Raw genomic sequence first — 21,469 nt, forward strand, 5'->3', positions numbered from 1 at the left:
AAAAATTTAAGATCATATTTAATTAAAAGTTGGAAAAAACTTTTAAAATTTGAAGGATTAATTTTTTTTTTTTAAATTGAATTACTAGTTAAATTTCAAAATTAATTTATATATTTATTTTAGTTTTAAAAATGTTTTAAAAATTATGTAATTAATGTTTATAAACTTTACTGAAAAAATATCTTTGATTCTAAATTTATTAACCCCTCATTTTCATTTGCATATATTTTAAAAAAAGAAAAAATAAATAAAAGATAATAAAAAACGTTAAATCATAAATTAGAGAGAAAATCGTAGAATAAAACAATCGATAAATCCTACATAAAAAAAGTCGTCCATATATAACACTTGTTTTATTTTAATTGTTCTTCTCACGTTACTTTTAAATAATTATTAAAGTATCTACGGGTAATAATATTTTAAAAAATTTTAAAAAATTAAGTATATTCATTAAACCTTGAAACAAACGTTGGGGTATTTTTTTAATTATTTTAAAGAGTGTTAATTGAAATTTATTTTTTTTTAATACCAAATATAAATTTAATAAATATTTTTATAATTTAGCATTTAAAAAATTGATAATTCAATGCCACAAACAATTTTTTATTAAAGAAATAAGGACCCGTACTCCAATGACGCATACCCTTGCAGAACTTGCGGTGAAAATCTAAAAACAATTACAAAATAAAATAAAATAAAATAAAATAAAATAAAAGCAATGGTGCATATATAATATATATATTTATTTATTTATTTAGTTTATTTATTTGGGTTGGTTATTTCACAACCTAATTCTTTACTTTTCAATTATGATTAAAAATTAATTTCGTTATTGTAGTAACTTCCTTGGTAATAATTTTAGTCGTTTTATATTATTTTATTTTTAAAATTAATTCTATAAATATTATTTCCATTAATGAATTTTGTTGTTTTTTATTATTTTTTAAAGCTAAAATAAAAAGGCATATTGTTGGTTAGGAACAACATACTACGATCACATATAAAAGTGTTGTCCTTCAACTCTGTAATATGGAACCTCTCAATAGCTCCCATTACTTTATGAGGTTATTTGGTTAGTCAGTCATCTTGATCTACTTCAGGGTATTGAGCTAGCTTCCTTAAAGAGGCTTTATGAAAACAAGGGATTTTCGAAATTCATTCTTGATTTCATCCATGTTCGTGGGTTTAGTTTTATTTTTCAAACTCGACACGTTTGAGGTGCATTATGGATCAATTGATTGGGGCTTTAGATTCGACGTTGCACACCAATCGTCTTCGTTGTAGTATGCCATCGAGAATCGTTGTGGAACGTGGTAACTAAATTATATGGAACCTCTCCTATGTCTGTTTGTTTCTCAGTAAAAAACTACTAACTACTGATAGGTTATGAAGTCCACTAATTATTTATATCTTAGTCAACCGTTATATATAGTATAGTTATATAAATATATGGCATATAAATAAATTGTCATAAATAGAAATAATTATGTATGGTAAAAGATAATTATAGAGAGTGGAGGGCTATATCGAGTAAACTTATATATAGTAAGCTAAATCATATATATATATATATGCTTGCAGAGTTAGAAAATGTAGTATTCTCTGTATTCTCTTACTGTACATACATGAGGTTATTAATATAAATACTTTAGTCAATATTCTCCTTACATTTTCTCTCTCTTGTTTTGTTGTATTCATCTAGATCGAGTATATGTGTTGTTGTGCGATCCTAACTACCAACGTCAATATTATAAAATTTTGCAAAATTTAAAAATGAATCAATTAAAAGACTGAAATCAAACACAAATGAGAGCAATTTAAAATTATTTACGAAATGGAGACCATAGATCGAGATATAAATTTAAACAATACAAAAGACCGAAAAGACACAAAAATCGATGCTCCAAGATGACTCATTTTGTGTGTAACGCTTAATAAGACGATTGAGTTAGTTGGGGTCGATCCAAATTACTACCATTGGAATCAAATTTAAATATTTTTATATTATAATGAATGATAATGTTCAATTTTTGTGCAGTGAAACCAATATTTTCTCGTTTTCTTACAGGAGAGGAAAAGAGTGGTTGAAGGCAGAGGGGCGCAATTCGACAGATGGGACTCGGTACGGCTCCTGAGCCAGCCTTGCGGCGGCAAAAGGATTAGACGTCCCCCATGCTTTAAAGTCAGTGTTGGAAGAGACAAGAAAAAGACAATTTTAATGTTATTACAATTTACTATCACCCCACCATGATAAGAAAAATTCAAAAGCCGGAGTTTAACATTTATTAGATGAAAGGAAGATCCTAAATATATAAGTGAGAGTGTTGTAGTTTATGATGTTATAACTGCAATTTAAGAGATCGAGTTATGGTTCAGTTGAAGAGTCGCCAATAGAGAATTTGGTAGCATTGGTTGAGCCCATGATAATGGAAGCATTGTGAATCTTTGGTCGATACTATAGTGGCTAGCTAAACAACTCATGCGAGAGCCAAAACTATGACAACTCAATAATGTCCAAGGAACTTTTGGTGATATGACCCTCGACCATATCTTTAAAAACTTAATTTAGACAAAGATTTCTTGTTATCACTAGAGACAATATTCTTATTAATGAACTACCTAAAAGTGTATAAGGTGTCACATGCCACGTTTTTGCTAGGGAAGACGCCTTTTTGTGATGGGAGTTCATCGAACCAGTAACAGACTTCTAGAGAAAATACTATCTATCGCTTAGTACAAGAAGAAACAACACGTAGATATATTACCTAGTAATAATACAAGAAATAATACGTAGATAAGCCACATAGTACATGTTAAACATATATCGTATCATTGTCTATCTTAATCTAAAAACATTCTAATAGTAAGAAGATCTACATGAAAGCCTAAGCCGAAGTCACTAAATTCTAAAATTGATGTTCAATCAATCTTACTTGTCGGGATTTGAGTACACTTATGACGTTCCACAACATCATAATTAGAACATATTTATGGAATTATTAACTCTTCTCAATGCTTCCAAATATGCCAATAATGACTTCATATTGGTTCAAATGGTGAGACCATGTCAAAATTACCAAATAGAGTCATTTAAGGTGAGCTGATGGGAAGCTGTCGAGCCGAGCACAAGTCGACAAACCTTTCCCATGCAAGGCTTCCTATAAATATCACTCGCAAACCACCAAAGTTGTTAAAAAAACTAAGCCTTACCATAAGAAAATATCCCTCCTTTGAGCCATTTTTTGTTCATCTTCAATACAAAAAGAAGATACACCAGCCATGGCCTCAAAAGATAATACCTCATTCGATGATGGGTTGTCCCTCGTCGATTTGCAAACTTTCAACCAAGTGCTTGGGGGATTACTTCATTTCCTATGATTCCAACACTATGGTATATATATATATATCTTCGAATATTGTTCTTTAAATTACTAATTTTGATTCAATCTTTCGTGTTTATTTCATTCGGATTCCTACAATGATATCGTTTATGTTTGTACAAATATTAAGGAAAATCAGTTAGAAGAGAAGATGGTTGAGAAACAGCTTCAAAAGCTAAAAGAAGACGTGATGAACATGTTTGTGACAGCGGATAAGTGTTCGGAAAAATTAAGGTTGATAGATTTAATTCAACGCTTAGGTTTGTCCCATCACTTTGAACTGCAAATTAATGAAACACTTCAACTATTACAAAGCTCTTCCGAAGTTGATGACGATATTTACAATATTGCCCTTAAGTTTCGATTGCTTAGACAAGAAGTTTATTCTATTTCATCGGGTAAGTCTCTAGCTCCACCATCTTTTGTGAAGGACAAACGTGGAATATTAAGTCTGTACGAGGCATCCCATTTGGGAATGAAGGGAGAGTTGGCCAATCTATAAAGCTGTGCCAAGGCTTATGACCAAGCACTACATTTCTGTCTATCACAAGGATCCATCAAATAGCACTGTTTTGCTCACTTTTGCAAAGTTGGATTACACCACAAACTCAAAAACTTTACCCGAAAGAACTCGTTCAATATGTGAGGTTTGACGTAAGAATTTTTTTTAGAGATGTTTAAAATATTCGATAACCTGAAAATATTGATCAATTTAACTCAATTCAATTTGGGTTGATCTTGATTATGAACGTATTTAAATTGAATTAAGTTCAAATAAATGGAAACTTTACTAGAATCAAATATTTGAGAGATCCGGGTCTTGGGAGACCTTTATTAGGCCTACCAAATTTTATGTGTGTTTGTGGGTAAATATGTAGGTGGTGGAAGCAATTGAATTTAATAGAAATACCATCTTTCGCAAGAGATCGGGCAGTGGAGAGCTACTTTTGGGCGTTGGGAGTGTACTATGAACCCAACTACTCGGTTGGTAGAATGATATTAGCCAAAATTATTGCTCTAATAGCGATTCTGGATGATATGTACGATGTATATGCTACATTGGATGAACTTTACCTATTCACAGACGCAATTCAAAGGTTTTATCTCTTTTTAACTCTTCATTATACTTGTTCATGAAAGGTTTTAGCCTTTTGATTAAATTTCTTTCAGGTGGGATATCAACTGCGTGGAGAAGCTCCCAGAGTACATGAAGATGTTTTATGAAGTGATATTAAGAACCTACTAAGAGTTTGAGTAAGATAATGAGCAAGGACATCATTAAAGATGGTATTCATTATGCAAAAGAAGCGGTATGAGTTGTTGCACACTATTCTAATCTAATGTTCATCACAAATAATGGCACTCTTTCTAATTCTTTGTTTTGGGAACACTTTAAAAGGCAGTGTCGAGTTTATTTTATGGCAGCCAAATGGTACCATGAAGGATATGTGCCAACCATGGAAGAGTACATGAAAGTGTCCATTGTATCCACTTGTTACTATCTTTTTGCTCCAATTTCATTTCTTGGTATGGGCGTTGTTGCTTCACAAGAGGCTTTCAAATGGGTTGAGAGTGATCCAATGCTTCTCAAGGCAATGGGAATAATTGGAGGCTTGAGAATGAAATAAATTCACACCAGGACACAAGCCATTTAAAGTAATAGGGAGAGTTAATATTAAGCTTTGTTCATATATTTAGCTTCACGAGTCAATAATACAAATCATTGAAGCTCAACTAATGGTGGGTATTGATTAGTTTTGAAGTTAATCGCTTCAAATCTGTGTAACAATCCAACCCATCATTAGCGGATATTTTTTATAAGAGAGATCACGTTGGTTGAAGAGAAGATTGAAGCATTCGTTATTAAGGTGTGTAACAATCCAACCCAAATGTTTCATTGTCTCTGTTTTTGTAGACCCCGTGCCCATTTGATTCATCTGTTGACGATTGTGGGTTCTTTTTTTTTTTTCGGCTCATCTTTCCTACTTGATGTATGTAGTTCTAAAAAATCGCTATAAGTGAAATAAGATTCGGATTACTTTGTTTATTGAGATTTGAATCACTCCACAAGCAAGATCGATTATGTCAAGCATAAATTATTCTAGACATGCAACTTAAATTACATGGAATTACAAAGAAACTTAGTTCTTGACTAAATGAAAGGTAAGAACACTTAGTTCTAATAGTGAGAAATTACTAAGGAAAATAAGACTCAGATTACCTTGTTGATCTAGTATCTCAAGACGATAACATTTGTTTGGGATTTGATATCTGTCAATAAGATTGATCATGTCAAACTAAAAGGATTCTAAACATACCATCTAAACTACACAGTATTACAAAAGAAATTTAGACAAGAAATTTATGCATTGGTTTTGTATGGCCTCAAAGTAAAAACCCATAACCTTCATTGATGCATTCCAAATTTTATGAACATTTTTTATAAAGACTACGGACTTTAACGATACTTTTAAAATTTTATGAGTATTTTCGAACATGTTCTAACGATTACTCTACTTTTCTACTATAATAAAGTCGTTACTATGTACATGAATTAATTAAGATACCTGATAAAGTCTTTTAAAAAATTTCAAAACTGTCTCATAGACTTATAGGTTCATAACAAAATCATAAAAACAGTTACACCGGAAAATAGATCACGTGAATCTTAGATAAAATAAGGAAAAAAAAAAAAAACAATGTCTTGTTCTAATCTAAAGACTACAAATAACATGAGTGCTATTATCCTAACTTCAGTCCCATGACCATCACCATGACATCGTCATCTGTGTAAAGGTGCCTTGTCTTTATCTATAAAGTAATAGTAGCATGTGGCTTGAATATTTTAGAGAATACTTCGAAAGTGACCTCACTATTGGAGTCAGAAAATGAAATCATATGCAGTCGCATTTAGGATCTATGAGTAAATATCATTTCATGGTCTTGATCTCAACTTCCAGCTTAGGTAGAATTTAATATGTAGTATTTCTCTACACACGTCCCACGTATGTGTCATGGCCCCAGGTGAGCTCGTATAACTACCCCCTGAACCTAGCCTTCGACTAACATATATCCAATCTGCTAGTATATCGAGGAGGGAAGGGAGCGCCAGTAGTATCATATAACACGATATCATATCGTTATAGTGTACGAGTCCGTACTATTCATAACGAGAAAGTATCCCGATGCAAGTGAACATACAATACGCATGAGATCCCCGTCGCTTAAAATCATGACACGTGTCTATGTTACAATAACATATATCTTTGTTCATTTCATATATAATCCTTTCGTGTCATTACATAAGGTAGTATACAATATGGTACCATACTTTCATAGCAGCTCCGTTCGAGCAACCGGAGAAGTTGTCAGAGAGTCGTCGGAGAGCAGTTGGTCGGACGTTGGGTTGGTGGAGTCGGTATGGGTCATCAAATCAGTTCGAGCGGTACTGGGTTTGGTCATCAAATCACGGTGATGTCTCGATTTGATATGCTTCATTTCATCTTCCTTTTAATTTCCATGGCCGACCCTTCAATCAATTGTTTTTGTTCTCTTGAAACCTTCGCCCATCTGGCTTGATATTGAAGCTTCTTCATAGTTTTTCTTTGGTTGGACCCCAACAGCTGGTTTTCTTTTAATTCTACCGTGTTTTTCCTCCATTGGAAGGGGAGTGGTGAGCGTACTGTGGTCCAAGCTTCTCCTCTCGGATGCCACCTTGACTTGTCATTCTCAGATGACTCATTTTGTCCAGCTTTTCAAATATTACAACTAAATGTCAGAGGGAGAGCTTCTAAGTTTGAGATGCTATCAACTCAGATTCTTCATCTTCCAGTTTAAAAGGTCGAACAAAGATAGTTTGTATGTGGAATACCCTAAAGTTTTCTTGTTTCTTTATGAATTAGGTTAGGAGATAGATGAACTTGATCGAGCACAGACATCACATACTAGGTGTGGTGTGAGATCCCACGTCAGTTGGAGAAGAGAACAAATCATTTCTTATAAGAGGATGAAAACCTCTCCCTTGTGGACACATTTTAAAACTGTGAGGTTGACGACGATACGTAACGGACCAAACCGGATAATATTTGCTAGTAGTGGGCTTGAGTTGTACAAATGGTATAAGAGTCAGACACCGAGCGGGTGAATTATGAGATCTCATATCAGTTGAAGATAAGAAAAAACATTTTTTATAAGGGTGTGGAAATCTCTCCATAGTGGATGCGTTTTAAAATCATGAGGCTAACAACAATACGTAACGGGCCAAAAGCAGATACAAATAATATATATCAGCAGTGGGCTTGAACTGTTACACAAAAAAGAATGCAATACACAAATCTGTTTGTAGGTTGAGACTCAGTTCCTTAATAAGGTTAGAAGAGGAATTGGGTCTTGACCTAATTCCTCTTTTCTTTTTTTGAAGTTAATAACACGTATACGATGTCATGATTGATGAGTATAATAAAGAAAGAGGTTGAATAAACAATTTTATTCGTGGTGACGTCTACTTATGTTAGCATGTCATATAGTTATTAAATATTTCTCGACGAAAGTCAAATATCGTAGGGCAAAAGTCAGAGGACCACAACCAATTAATGTGAATATTTTAAACCCGCTTTAATTATATCACAAAGTGTCACGGGTATTCAAGTATATTCCAAACTTTTTTATTATATTGTATTGAACTTAGGTATTAATATGGTAACGTGATCAACATTTAATTTGTTGATATTGTGCACATGTTGTATGGAGACATTTAGGGAAGCCATTAATAATTATTGATATGTGCCAAGCCACTTATGTGCGCACTAAATGCACCCATCTTCGCTTTTGGGACAACAGTGATACCCTCATCATCACATTGCCAAAGTAAGGGAAACCACAATTGTTTAGGAGGTCTAAATAGTTAGATTCTGTTTAGGTAACGTTTCATGATGGTCCGGTAACTATGTCACTATACTAATTTTGAGCTAAATATGAGAGTGAAATTCATTTCGAAAGACCAACACGGGTTCTTATCAACTCAAAAATAGAGTTACAAACCATCCAAACTCTAACGTACTTTTATGATTATTATGAAAATTAAAAATATTTGATTGATTCTTGTAATGTGTTATGATTTGTGAATATTTGATTTCTGAGTTTTATGGTATGTTAGTTGTTAATATAACATATATAATAGATTAATTAGATTTTTTTAAATAATTAAAAAAAATAAGAACAACCCGACAACCCAACGTGAGAATAGAGGGTTAGGATGAATTGTGAACTCTATTCAGACTGTTCAAGTCACTAACTCAACCAACTCGGAATAGTCCATAAGATTTGTCTAACTTAACTGAACTCAACCCGTATTTTTTTTTTTATTATTTACGTGTAATGCAATGTTTTGAAAACAAAACATTACTTTTTTAGTTTTTTTTTTTTTTTTTTGCCAAAAATAGAAAGAAATATGATTTTGTAAGCTAAGGCGGTTTCAAATTCAAACTTGGCTTAAAAAAGGTTACACATTTTTCACATTAAAGTGTATTGGAAGCTTTTCAGTGGGTCATGTCCTTCAAAAGTATGTTATATATATATATACAAACTCCACTTTGGATATCGAAATTGAGAATAAAGTGTTTCAATCATCTTAACTACAAACTCCACTTTGTTTCAAGTGCTCATATAACTCGATACTTCGACTCATTCAGACTACTCAATTAAAACCATCAAAATTGAATTGGGTCAGAATTTTTTCGATCACGGTTAGGTTGAATTTTTTTAAAATCAAATAATTTAATTTGGTTTTGTGAGTTAACATGACCCGACCAACCTGACTAACTCGATCAACTCAAAAATAGAGTTTCAACCCAACCCTGACCTACCCTACTTTTTTTTTAAAAAAATGCGTTGTGACTTGTAAAACTCTCTATTCTCGAGATTAGTTGTAAACTTTATTCGAATTGTTCGCATCATTGAACCGAGTTGATTCAAAAGATTTTTCTAACCTAATCCAACTCAACTTACATAAACGAGAGCGGGGAAGTGAGAGAGACAAGTTAAAAAGACTAAATTGTAATAATAGTAAACAGCCAAAAGCAGTCTGACCTATAAAGCATTCCAATTATTACCGACAAGTGCAGCCATTTATGGGTCACACAAAATCATATTTTTTAAGCATAAAGACATGTCCACCAGTCACAATCTCCCTTTTATCTCATCCAAAATCACACATATTCAACTCAAAATCTCCATTCAAATCCATGTTCTTACACAATTTCAACTTTGTTCCTTCAAATTTAGCCTCTCAAAGAGAATCAAGAACACTTTCAACCATGTCTTGTTGTTTTGATGACCTCAATTTTGATCTCTGGTGGGTTCCTTTTGTTTTCTTTCAACTTGTGATTAAATATGTAGCTTCACTTTGGTTTTTACTCTAATAGTAGCTCCATAGATTTCCATCTCCACTCGAGTTCCATGAGTAATACTCATGTCGAGACGGCGATGAGCTAATTCGTGGTGGCGACAACAGCATTCCCTCTGCCATGTCAACAAGTAGATTTGGCATTCCAAAAAGCGCCTCTTCGTCGACGAACTCGTCAGTTGGTGGAGATTGGTGGTGACTATTGTAACTTCCTTCTCCATGGTCGATCCTTTTAGATGCTGCTGCAGCAGCAGCGACACGAATATCAGTCGAGGACATGGAAGTTGGAACCGGGTACGACCCAATTGAGTCGGGGAAGTTGAGAACAGCATTGCAACCCTTTAGAGCGAGCGCAGCCACGTCGTAGGCAGCAGCAGCCATCTCCGGAGTAGGGTAAGTACCGAGCCATATTCGAGTCGTCTTACGGGGCTCTCGAATCTCCGACACCCATTTTCCGCTCCGGCAGCGGATTCCCTTGTAGTGATGATGCTTGTTGGAGGAGGTAGAGGCCATGAGAGATTGAATTGGAATAGAGTAAGTGAGAGAGAATTCAGACATATATATAAGTAAGGAATAGACAAAAAGAAAAGGGCTGAAAAGTGAATGCGTGGGGAGTTCGTAAAACATCATTAAAACAAACAAAACACACGGTTCATCCAAGGTAAGAGCCCACTTAAAAGCCATGAGAGTGATAAGTGTGTTCATAAGTAAAGGATTTAGCTGTCTCCATTTCCCAACCAAACGCACATGCTTTTCATTTCTTAAAAACATCAATTCTTTATGTCTCAAATAATGTTGTTCCCTTTTATTACTATTGTGTTTCATTTTTTTTTTTTGTAACTTATATTATTCTTCATCAATGTTTTGGTTGGAACTAATTTGATTCTTAATTTTCATATACAACTTAATTTTAATCCCGAGTGAATTTTAAACTGCTACCCATGAGGGCTTATCTTTTGATTTTGTAGTTGACTCAATAAGTCTACCATTTTGAAGATTTGACCAAATACGAAATTGAGAATGTAATTTCATGAGATGAAATTCACTCTTTCCTATATAAGGAACGTAGATGAGTGACTTCCTTTCGTGTTCGTTTTAGGACTTGAATAATGGAATATCACCCTCTCATCGGCTTAAAGAAACTTAGTTTATGTTTGAACCATATGCAAATTGTTCATTCGAATATCAGTGGTACTTAAAGTATAAGATGTAATTATAGGAGAAAAATGAATTTTTGACGCCGTTGGAATCGTGAACAACTCATGAAAAATAGACTTAACTGTCATGATTATATTCAAGGACACAATTTGTACCGAGTGGATAAAAATGCAACTTCAGATTTATAGTAAAGTGACTCAAAGTTAATGAACGAAAATTGGTTAATTAATCTTGAATTAAGAAATTTTTGAAAGGTTCAAATTCATATTTAAAATATTTTATATATTAAATCTACGCATAAAAATATATTTAATTTAAAAAGTTCCAATTATTATCCCATTTATTAAATACATTAAATATAAAAAGAAAATGATATTTATTATATATTAATTTATATGGATATCTCAATATTCATTTGTTTTATTGATGGCATAAATCATGTCATTTAGATATTTAAGACCTTTCATTTGTTCGTGTAAGAATGACATGTGTCAAAATATCATACGCCTATATTTATTGAATCACAACATAAAATTCACGTGGTGTTGGATCATTCTCCCTGTGAAAGGTGTCTACCCGTGAGAGAAGCAAATGTGTCCAAATATCTTATGATCTTCGACTCACAACATGAGATCCATGTGGGGCTTTGTAATGGCTTTTAGTTTGTCTCCTTACCAAAGTTGTTTGTCTCGATTAATATCAGGGTAAACACTTCGTTCCAATACTTAATACTTAATCTACCGTGTCGTGACACTTGTTGTGATAAAACTAAATAATCTAAGAGGATGTGTCACGTCTACAAATGGCTCATTGTTAATGATGTCCATATCCTCAATAATAATAACTAAATGTGATAGGAATGAGAGTTATTATTGGGTGAATAGTTGATTATATGATGTTAAGTAATATGGTTTATATTGAAGGAATCATTCATCAAAACATATACAAATCAAAACATGAGTTAAAAATCGAGACTCAGATGTATTTCGATTCCTACAACCCCACAGCTCGTACACACTCTAGCCTTAGGATGACCGAGTTAGCCCCCACCGTTGTTTTTCAAGTCATTATATGCATAATAAGTGAGGCGCTACCTCATCCGTGATGCAGTACTATTAGGAATTAGTCGAAAAATATCTAATATTACCCATATAATCATGACCATTAACCTCAACTTAATCTCAGCCAATTACTAAATATTTGTATGGACATTTATATATCTATCCAAACAAATTCATGACTAAGGGATAATTAGAGATCCCTAATCGTCTCGGGTCACAGTAACCACAAGACACTACATATCATAATCATCTAGGGCAGGACTCTCTTATCTATCATCTCAATCTCATCATCTCATACAAATGTACAAACGCTTCTCTCTTCACAGTTGTGGTAAATGTAGGCGTGGGACGACTTTTCAAGTGCTTAAAAGTACATTCAACACATTTATAAACGCTTGAAAAGTCATTTCAAATGAGACAAACTCAATCCAACCGTTCATTAAATCTCTCCGTTTGGTTTGGATTGAACCGACCTCAAAGACTGTTCAATCTCTCATTAACAACCGCATAGAATGAATTATCAAAAAGGCATGCATTTCCCACAATCATTCAACAATCTTCTCAAAATGATGCAAAATTAAAGGTTAATGATTCAAACTACTCTTATCCTTCTCAAAAGTTTTAACCAAGAAGATCCATCACAACTAAAGTAAATAACAGTGAACCAAATGTTCAGGATGTCCAGTGGAACATAGTCATTCAAAACCCACAAGAAGAACCAACCTTTCTTACCTCACTTATCTTTTCTAGCTTTCGATCTAGCCGGTGCGGGTTTAATTATCGAACCAAGTAAGATTAGCGTGATGGGAATGATGGTTCCGATGTAGTACACGCTTCCATACGAGGCAAGCGTCTCGTGCAAGCTCAAGACCTGCCAAAAATACTATAGCATTAGTAATGTAATTGAGCAAGTGTCTCATGAGAGAGAGAGAGAGAGAGAGAGAGAGAGAGAGCGAGACCATGAAGCCAACACAGGAGTAGTTCAGAACCAAGACTGTGTAAGCAAAGTTGAAAAATCCGAGTACTCTTTTGAGGAAAGCCATGGATGGAGGAATAGCTTGTTGCCATCTGTAAATAGCTGCTCGAAGAGCGGTACCAAAACGGAAGTGTTACAGAACTGGATAATGGACGTTATAAAAACAGGTAGGCCATTACATACCTCTTGAACCAGCAATCATCACTGCTGACTGAACAAAGAAGATGATGTACCCAGGATACAGACCCTATAAGTTTCCAGGTGAGCGGATAAGCAAGTCGATGTCAGAAGACGATAATATAAGAAAAGGACAATCCCTCAGATAGACACTAATAGGCAATAAACTAGAAGCCGTGATCTGTTTCATCATATACTCACATGCCAAACAGCACTGACAGTCTGTGTTGCCAGCAGCTGAAAGAAACCAGGTTTCTTCCCCTTTTGAACCAATCTCTCATAGACATCTACACCAGAATGAAACAGCAATAAGATCATTTTAAAATAATAATGACTCTCTCTTTAGATCAATCACAAATAAACTCACAATGGCGAAGCCAGGTGCTGACTTGAATATTCCATTTAAGAGGAATCTCAACTGCACTCTTCACGAACTCAAGTGCAAGAATGTCGACATTCTTTGCACGGTCCCAGCGTGGTTTAGGTGGGGAAGATTTCGTCCAACCACTGAAACCCAAGCCAGAAATAATGATGGAGGCCTCGGAAATTGACCAAATGAAGTAATATTTCCAGCGTGCAGTGAAGCCTGCCATATATTGGTACCCAAGACGCTTCCAGAATGGCCAATCATGGTAGACCGGATCAATGAAGCGGGACAATGGAAACTGCGGTACCAAGTACAAATACAAGCCCATGCAAAAACCAGCTTGGAGAAGAGCTCTAATGGTTGCCCAATATGGTGATGGAGGTGGGTTTTGTTCATCATGCTTCCAAATCTGAAAAAGAAAAGATTACGAAATTCAATATAAGAACATCTGTCCAAAATTTTGGGCAGAAAAAAATCGCAGCAGAAGAATGGACACACCCCTTTTCCATCAGTCCACTCAAGATAATCCTTCATTTCATAAACAGGGCCAGCAAAGTGGCTGCCACAGCAGAGGCAGTAACCAATGTACTCAATTAATGAGGGCAGCTTAATCAATCGATTCTTCTTTTGAGCCTCACTTAAACCTTCTTCTTCTTTTAACAACCCATCGTTATAATTTATCGCACATGAAATGACCTTCAGCGTCAACACCATCAAGGCCCCTGAACAATAGAAAGAATGTCAGTAACTAAATCAGCATAAATACATCAGTAAACGTGGATTTTAGAGCATATTTGGAATGAATTTCTTAATGACTAAAAAAGGGCTTTTAAGAGTTAAAAAATATTTTTAAGAACTTGGAAAGTAAATTGTGGCTTAAGACTGCATATAGGAACTGAGTTGTTTATCACATAATGACATCTACTACAATCTTGGCATGATAGGTTGGAGTTTTTCTTTAGAAGAAAACTTCCGGAATAGAAACCAAGGAATGAATTTCATGTTTTAGTTTGTTGCAAAATTTTGAGCCAAACTCTATCTGTTATCAGAGATTTTGGAGCCTGGAGAGGTTCCAAAATCATTCCTCCAAGTCTTTTTTAAGCACCTCTTAGCAGCCCACCACTTTTGTGTCTGCATAATTGTAACAACATAAACTTACCGCTAACAGATATTGTCCTCTTTCGGCTTTCCCTTTCGGGCTTCCCTCTAGGTTTTTAAAACGCAAATGCTGGGAAGAGGTTTCCACATCCTTATAAAGAATGTTTCGTTCTCCTCCCCAACCGATGGGAGATCTCATAGTAATTGTCTATATAAGGGCACTAGGAAGCAAAAAAAAAACTTCAAAGAACTTTCCCTAGTCTTCAACCTTGGTTGAACTCAATTTCGGACTAAATTCAAAGAAACCTTCAGCTTTTTTTATACCTAATGCGTGTTTTGTAATAATGCTTAGAGCCTCAATTGCATCTCTTTCAAGATTCATATCACTAGTCTGAGCAGTAAAATAGCTTTAATTGAGAGCAATACTGTCTTATGACTCTCGAAAACAGGTTTAGAAACGAGAAGGAGGCTTAAGAATCAATCAGACTCGAGTATCAATAGAGTACTCTCGATCTAAACTCTTTTGAGATGTATCAGTTCTATGATTCTAGCAATTGGATCATGTATTCTATAGTTATGACAAATGACTTTTGTTTATTATAAAAAAAAAAATGTACGACCAGACAACGACGTGTTGTATATGATACTTCATCAATATCAAATATTCAAGCCAATTGGTACTGAATTTGAGAATAACAATCATTATAAAAAAGGTACTATTTCCTAGTCCCTATTTGAGAAAAAATCTCAAATCAACATATTTTTTCACGCTAATGAAAGAAAAAAGGCACGAGTCGAATGAGTGATCTTACCAGTTGCATCGATACCTCCTTCCTTCCAAGCATCTCCACTCATGTAATATACATGGCTACACATGTATACAAATAGTCAAGAATTCTGGAATCAAAAGCACAATCTCAAGAGTCTGAAGATCTTCAGTCCAAGACTCGACATAAATCTTATTTATTGATGCAAACGGATTATAAACACAAGCACTAATCACATGCAAGATTTTTAGATCAATAAACATTCCTTGTTCTAAATAGAAATCTGCAGAACGATGATGGTAAGATTAGATTATTATACAGTCCAGGCTTTTGAACCGACATCAGGAACGTGTTTGAATCGTTCATGTTAATCCAGCTCCAAAAGGAACAGGTTAACACTCATCCAGTCTTTCCAACCTCCCCATCGATTTCTACTTGCAACAGACAACATTCCTACACTTAACTAAAGAAGGATAGATAAAATTTTTAGAAACTTCATATGGGATGGGAAGGTGCCATATCTAATGGAAGTCGACATCAAGTAGGTGGAACAATCACTCTTCCGATAGACCTTGTGGGTCTCCGTACCGATAGAACTAAGGCAATTCCTAAAGCTCTCCTCATGATATTGCTCACGAGGTTTTATGATTGTACAGAGTACAACTGGAAGTGACTCATCTCCATGATAAATATGAAACAAAATTATGGGACAATAATGTAAGCTTTATCAGTGCTACAACTGTACCAAGACAAAAAGACCAAATGAATCTTCCTACCATAAATTTAGCTCAGGAAAAGTAAAAGACTATATGAACTAAGCCTTAGCACTTTTTTCCCCCAAATTTCCTAACAACTGATCGTACAAAGGCTAAAAGTTTCTTGCTCGCATCAGACGGCTTCGGCTGAGAAAAACAGAATACTGAGCTTAAAACTATTTGACATCTTCCTCCAAGTCACTAGAATCAAAGTCAATCCAAAGCCCACAAAACACTACCGAACCCCAAAAACGAACACAACTCCCCATGGCATGCACAGAATAACAAAACCAGAACACAATACCAAGTTCAATTTCCACTAGATCCATCACTCGAAGAATGAACGATTGTAAAGGGAGTTAGTTGCATGCAACGAAATACAAATACCAACCACCCAATAGACAAAGTACTTAAGTAAGAAAAATGCAATAAGAACCAGATCGTTCAATTCAAAAACCCCATAAATCAAAATCCCCGAAAATGCGATTACAATAAGTGAAATTACAAAAAATAGCATACCATCCAATGAGATAGCCAAAACCCAAGACGAAGGTAATCAAGCCGCAATGGCGACGGAAGAGGACCATGGAAGCATAACCCAGCGACATAGGTACCAAGAAGTGGAGGTTCGAAGAGAATCCAAATGAGAGATAAGAGAGAAGAACGCCAGAGAGAGCGGAATAGAGATGCTTGGGGAGGCGACCTGGAACAATCCGCCATAGGAAACTGACCGGAATTGTGGCAACGAAACAGAGAAGGAACCGGAGAACCGCGACGGAGACGCCAATAGAGGCAGCCAGGGATTCCATCTCCAGGCCCATCGAAGGCGCTTTCTTGAGCAGAACTGGATTCTCTTCCAGGTCTTGTAAATGCTTCTCCGGTTGATGTAAGATCTCGACTGACCCTTCTTCTCTCTGCTTTTATCACATCGTTCCGATCAATGAATTTAGATTTTAATTTCAACTTCCAACTCTACCATGTGAATTTACCACATTGCCCCCCCAGTATTATAAAATACTAAATAATTCTATTTCACTACTTATATTATTGTTGACTAATAAAACTAAGCATAAACTTTACAAAACTATTATTTATTTAATGTAATTCATTAATTTTGTTAAATAAATATCTATTAATTAATTCGGTTCATATTAATTTTACGTCGATATTGACTCCATGGACTTAAAACAACTTTTTGTACAGTTGTGTACACTCACAATATTATTTACATTCTTTTTACTTTTTAGTATTTTAACAACGTGAATACATGTTAAGACCTTAGTCGGGCCTAGAGATATATTAACGAGCACATCTATGGGTCTATGCTCACGTGCGTGAACTATATGCAGAGAAGTACTATGCATCTAACCGTACCTAGAATGAAAATAAAGTCATGTATTACTATTTTTCCCAATAGTTTTAGGTAAAGACAAGTGACATTCGGTCGAATGATGACTTCCTGAGATGTTTTTCACTTCTAGATAGTTTTCTTACATGAGTTCATCCGTTCTCGTCTATTATTTTAACGAAAAAAGTTGTTTTTTCTTGAGAATTTGAAAGTTTGAAGGCTAAAATCAAAGTTATTTAAAGACAAACTCAAATCCAAGCTCTCATCTGTCAGATGTCACCATTTGTTCTTGCTGTATTGTTGTTGGAAATGACATATCAGAGCTTTTGATTTTAGGCAAACTGCCAAAAGAGTCAAGTGTAAACAGCTCATATATAGATATATACATCAATGAAACAAATCAAAATCATGAACATTGCCTCATTTTTTTCAACACAAACAACTCAAGGCTTAGAAAATTAAAGCCAGTCATTTGGGAAGGAAGCTCAACACCAAAAATACCATATTTTTACACGTCTTCTACCGATGACAAAATCCAGACCGAACGAGTCAACGACCCTTCGATCTCTGATTATACCCGACTGGGCAAATCAGCACTGAATCTAAACAGAGACCACCTTTTGTGTGTGTGCAGTCGATCTGAGTCATAGAGAATTTGATCCTTGTCGACTTGTTTCGAGCATCGACATGAAAGTTACCTGCATGATGCAGAGTCCATTTACCAGCTTCGTTTAAATAGCATTCAGTTTTGGCGTGCTGGCCATCTGAAGTCCAAAGCTGGAATTGTGTGGGCTTTATGTTCCAGCCATGAACGTGCTCGAGGTTATGGATTTTACGACCAAACCTCCACGATGTCTGACCCAATTGCAACCTGAAGTATAGGCTGTAAGTTCCTGGTGGCAATGGAAACTCTACCTCTCCACCAACTTCAAGCCACCATGTTTGCTGAAGATATGCAATAGTATTGAATCTACAAGCAAGAACATGAAAAACTGATTTCAGCAACACTATCCCGATCGTGCTACGACAGATACAGACCAATGAACATGGTAAGACTTATATTGTAACAGCACAAGTCCAAGCCCACCACAAGCAGATATTATCCTTTTTGAGTTTTTCCTTTCGGACTTTCCCTCAAGATTTTTAAAAAGTGTCTGTTAGGAGGAGGTTTCCACACTCTCATAAAGAACGTTTCGTTTTCTTCCCCAATCGATGTGGGATCTCACAATCCACCACCCTTTAGGGCCAAGCGAACTGTTACTCGTTCCCCCCTCCAATCGATATGGGATCTCACATATATTGTCCTCTCTGGGTTTTCACTTTCGGGCTTCCCCTCAAGGATTTTAAAACGTGTCTACTAGGGAGAGGTTTCTACACCCTTATAAAGAATGTTTCGTTTTCCTCCCCAACCAAGGTGGAATCTCACAATCCACCCCCTTGAAGGCCGAGCGAGCTGGCACTCGTTCCCTTCTCCAATCGAAATGGGATCTCACATATATTGTCCTCTTTGGGTTTTCCATTTCGGATTTCTCCTCAAGGTTTTTAAAACGCATTTATAAGAATGTTTCGTTCTCCTCTCCAACCGATGTGGGATCTCACAATCTACCCTTTCAGGGCCAAGCGAGCTGACACTCGTTCCCCACTCTAATCGATGTGGATTCTCACATATACATATCCTTAAGTTCTATAAGTTTCAAAGGCTTCCAAATATCAATGTCATGGTAAAACTTCATCTAGAATAACACTGCAAACGATACGAATTCAAATACGATACTAATACTCATAAAAACGCTTTTCCCGATGAATCGAGATCAAAACTTGCATCCATACCAAATCACTGTTCTTATCAAACTTTACATAGGAACCATTCTTCCTCAAACCAACAGATGTAACATTAAGATTGAACAAACAAGATCAAAACATACTCCATGAAATTCAAGCAAGAAAATCCTTGTATCAGTCTAAGAAACAAACAGAACTTCAAGATCCTAATGAGAAAGATTCATTTCAAAGCATTCAAAAGGCATAAACAAATTAGTTCTGTTTCATATCTTCTTGATGAATCTAACTCACCTGGATTCTTTAGTCGAGATACGATTCCAATATCTCCGATCATCAATCCCAGTTATCCTCAAATCCATTGAAGAAATCGATAAACAAACACCGCCGGAGTATTTATCCAGCCAAAATTTCTGAACCGAACAACGAAATATAAAAAATCAAATACCCAGAAGAGAATCAACGAACAATTTGCCCTAATTTTGTAAAAAAAACATCGAATCCGGTATTAAAGAAGAAACGATGAGATGAAATTACCTTATTTCCACCATCTAATGGATTCTGCTGAGAAAGCCTCGTGTAAATCTCTCTTTTACTCATAATCGGAGCAAAATCCCCAATAACTCGTCGAACAAGAAACCTATAATTAAGGGGCAATTTAGATTCCCAAACGCAATCGGCCCAGGAAGCCGCACGAAAGGCCTGATTCAGCCTTGCCAGTTTACAAATCTCCACCGGACTCAAATACTCCATAACAGCCGCAACAAAGCTCTCCGACAAGTTCCCGAGACAGGGGTACGGCGGCGGCGGCGGTGACGGCGGGTGAGACCCATTATGGAGGCGAAAAAACGCGGAGAAATTAACACCCATCAGAGAAGAAAGACGATCATGAGAGAAAAATCAAAAGGGGTTGCTTGAAATTGTTAGTTTTGAACAAATCGGGGGATGGAAAGTGGATATTTGGGATTAAAAATGTAAGGAAACAGGGAAGAATTTGGTTGGGATGAGAGTGGACTTTTGTGGATGGTTGCTGTTCATACACTAGATTGAGCCACTGGTTTTTTTTTTTTTTTTTTTTTTTTTTTTTTTTTTTTTTTTTTTTTTTTTTTTTTCTTATTATTATTTTAATAATTTAATTTAATTTAATTTAGTACAGTTCATCACTTTTGGCTTGGACAAGAACTCCTCTTAAATTTAGTTTGGATTCTTTTAATATATATTTTAATTAAATTATAAATTTAATTTTAGTTATTTAAATCTTTAATTTTATCCACTAATAAATTATTGATATATTCAATATTTTAAAAAAAATTATGAATTTATTAGACTAAAAATTGAATTTTATGTTTACATATTAAAAAGATACAGAAAATGAAAAATTTAGAAATTTATTAGACTTATTTATTGTGAAAGTTGAATGATGTGCCATGTAGGATATTTTTTGTAAGGAGGTTTTGTCATATTCATACTTTATGGAGTTGATATGGAGGAAAAGAGCTAATTTGGAGAAATAATGGTTGGAGATAGCTCATCCGAGTCTTACAGAAAAACGGGTGAATTTATTGGTAAATAATCACGAACTTCCTTTATGAACTTATCTCGGCCACTTAACCATTTTGGATGATTTTTATTGTATTGAGACCGTCTTAATGAGCTCTATACTTTCTATGAAGAGACGAAGTCCGTACAAGAATTCTCTCAATTAACCAAAAACAGAAACGAACGAAAAAGAAGAATGCTGGTACATTTTCGTAAGCTAAAAAGAAGAAAGAGTTGACCGGTCCAATTGAACTGGTTTAACTCATTTTGACTCAAGTTTAATGCTTAAAGATGTGTCGTATAAATATTTTAGAAAATAAAATGGCCCATTGAAATTTCAAGGGACAAGTAAAAAAAATAAATTAGTTTAATTAATATAATTACAAATAAATAAATAAAAAGTTTTTCTGACCATATAAATTAATAGTTTTTAAATTCATTCAATTATTGATTAGTTTTTTATTAATACAAAAAATATATATATATAAAAATTGTATTTAATTGTTTTATTATTATTTTTTGGTCCTATTTTTTTAAGTAGTCGGTCCATCTGGTAAAATAATAAATTATTAATTAAAAAATAAAAATTTGGAATTTGCAATGTAGACCACTCGATAATGGAACGTGTGAAAGCTCTACACGTGTAAGCTTTATCGGAGTA

General features: G+C 34.8%; 4 protein-coding genes across 5 annotated transcripts; 1 reads left to right on the top strand and 3 right to left on the bottom strand.

Annotated features, from left to right (window-relative positions):
* Positions 1 to 3,211: 3,211 nt before the first annotated feature.
* Positions 3,212 to 4,684, top strand: LOC111498526 (5-epiaristolochene synthase-like). Its single transcript, XM_023149818.1, has 4 exons — positions 3,212 to 3,391; positions 3,511 to 3,614; positions 4,259 to 4,477; positions 4,551 to 4,684. Exons 1-4 carry the CDS (start codon positions 3,308 to 3,310, stop codon positions 4,624 to 4,626), a joined length of 483 nt encoding a protein of 160 aa, XP_023005586.1. The 5' UTR covers positions 3,212 to 3,307; the 3' UTR covers positions 4,627 to 4,684.
* Positions 4,685 to 9,685: 5,001 nt separating this feature from the next.
* Positions 9,686 to 10,318, bottom strand: LOC111498515 (ethylene-responsive transcription factor ERF026-like). Its single transcript, XM_023149803.1, has one exon. It carries the CDS (start codon positions 10,294 to 10,296, stop codon positions 9,796 to 9,798), a length of 501 nt encoding a protein of 166 aa, XP_023005571.1. The 5' UTR covers positions 10,297 to 10,318; the 3' UTR covers positions 9,686 to 9,795.
* Positions 10,319 to 12,523: 2,205 nt separating this feature from the next.
* Positions 12,524 to 18,861, bottom strand: LOC111498398 (lysophospholipid acyltransferase 1-like). Of its 2 annotated transcripts, XM_023149630.1 has the most exons (10): positions 18,856 to 18,861; positions 18,034 to 18,038; positions 16,662 to 17,031; positions 15,433 to 15,488; positions 14,021 to 14,244; positions 13,523 to 13,931; positions 13,357 to 13,442; positions 13,162 to 13,225; positions 12,962 to 13,080; positions 12,524 to 12,873 (listed from the first exon to the last, which is right to left on the bottom strand). In XM_023149630.1, the coding sequence occupies exons 3-10, from the start codon at positions 16,961 to 16,963 to the stop codon at positions 12,736 to 12,738; spliced, it is 1,398 nt and encodes a 465-aa protein (XP_023005398.1). In that variant the 5' UTR covers positions 16,964 to 17,031; positions 18,034 to 18,038; positions 18,856 to 18,861; the 3' UTR covers positions 12,524 to 12,735. The 2 variants fall into 2 exon arrangements, with proteins under 2 accessions (XP_023005398.1, XP_023005399.1); XM_023149631.1 differs by lacking the exons at positions 18,034 to 18,038; positions 18,856 to 18,861 and having other exon boundaries at positions 16,662 to 17,050.
* LOC111498463 (F-box protein PP2-A12-like) lies at positions 17,882 to 20,270 on the bottom strand. The gene is made up of 3 exons (XM_023149727.1): positions 19,807 to 20,270; positions 19,564 to 19,682; positions 17,882 to 18,460 (listed from the first exon to the last, which is right to left on the bottom strand). Exons 1-3 carry the CDS (start codon positions 20,137 to 20,139, stop codon positions 18,040 to 18,042), a joined length of 873 nt encoding a protein of 290 aa, XP_023005495.1. The 5' UTR covers positions 20,140 to 20,270; the 3' UTR covers positions 17,882 to 18,039.
* Positions 20,271 to 21,469: the final 1,199 nt, after the last annotated feature.

The sequence above is a fragment of the Cucurbita maxima genome, unplaced genomic scaffold (assembly GCF_002738345.1).
Source record: "Cucurbita maxima cultivar Rimu unplaced genomic scaffold, Cmax_1.0 Cma_Scf00025, whole genome shotgun sequence".
Classification (NCBI taxonomy): Eukaryota; Viridiplantae; Streptophyta; class Magnoliopsida; order Cucurbitales; family Cucurbitaceae; genus Cucurbita; species Cucurbita maxima.

What these genes read in the sequence shown, in the direction of transcription:
- LOC111498515 (XM_023149803.1), bottom strand. Translation starts at nt 10,296, where the DNA reads ATGGCCTCTACCTCCTCCAACAAGCATCATCACTACAAGGGAATCCGC.
- LOC111498526 (XM_023149818.1), top strand. Translation starts at nt 3,308, where the DNA reads ATGATGGGTTGTCCCTCGTCGATTTGCAAACTTTCAACCAAGTGCTTG. An exon ending in CCTATGATTCCAACACTATG is followed by an intron (nt 3,392 to 3,510) that starts GTATATATATAT and finishes ACAAATATTAAG; the next exon opens with GAAAATCAGTTAGAAGAGAA. An exon ending in AAGTGTTCGGAAAAATTAAG is followed by an intron (nt 3,615 to 4,258) that starts GTTGATAGATTT and finishes GTAAATATGTAG; the next exon opens with GTGGTGGAAGCAATTGAATT.
- LOC111498398 (XM_023149630.1), bottom strand. Translation starts at nt 16,963, where the DNA reads ATGGGCCTGGAGATGGAATCCCTGGCTGCCTCTATTGGCGTCTCCGTC. An exon ending in AGGAGGTATCGATGCAACTG is followed by an intron (nt 14,245 to 15,432) that starts GTAAGATCACTC and finishes TCTATTGTTCAG; the next exon opens with GGGCCTTGATGGTGTTGACG. An exon ending in GATGATTGCTGGTTCAAGAG is followed by an intron (nt 13,081 to 13,161) that starts GTATGTAATGGC and finishes CTCTTCGAGCAG; the next exon opens with CTATTTACAGATGGCAACAA.
- LOC111498463 (XM_023149727.1), bottom strand. Translation starts at nt 20,139, where the DNA reads ATGGGTGTTAATTTCTCCGCGTTTTTTCGCCTCCATAATGGGTCTCAC. An exon ending in CATTAGATGGTGGAAATAAG is followed by an intron (nt 19,683 to 19,806) that starts GTAATTTCATCT and finishes TGTTCGGTTCAG; the next exon opens with AAATTTTGGCTGGATAAATA. An exon ending in ATCTCGACTAAAGAATCCAG is followed by an intron (nt 18,461 to 19,563) that starts GTGAGTTAGATT and finishes TCTTGCTTGTAG; the next exon opens with ATTCAATACTATTGCATATC.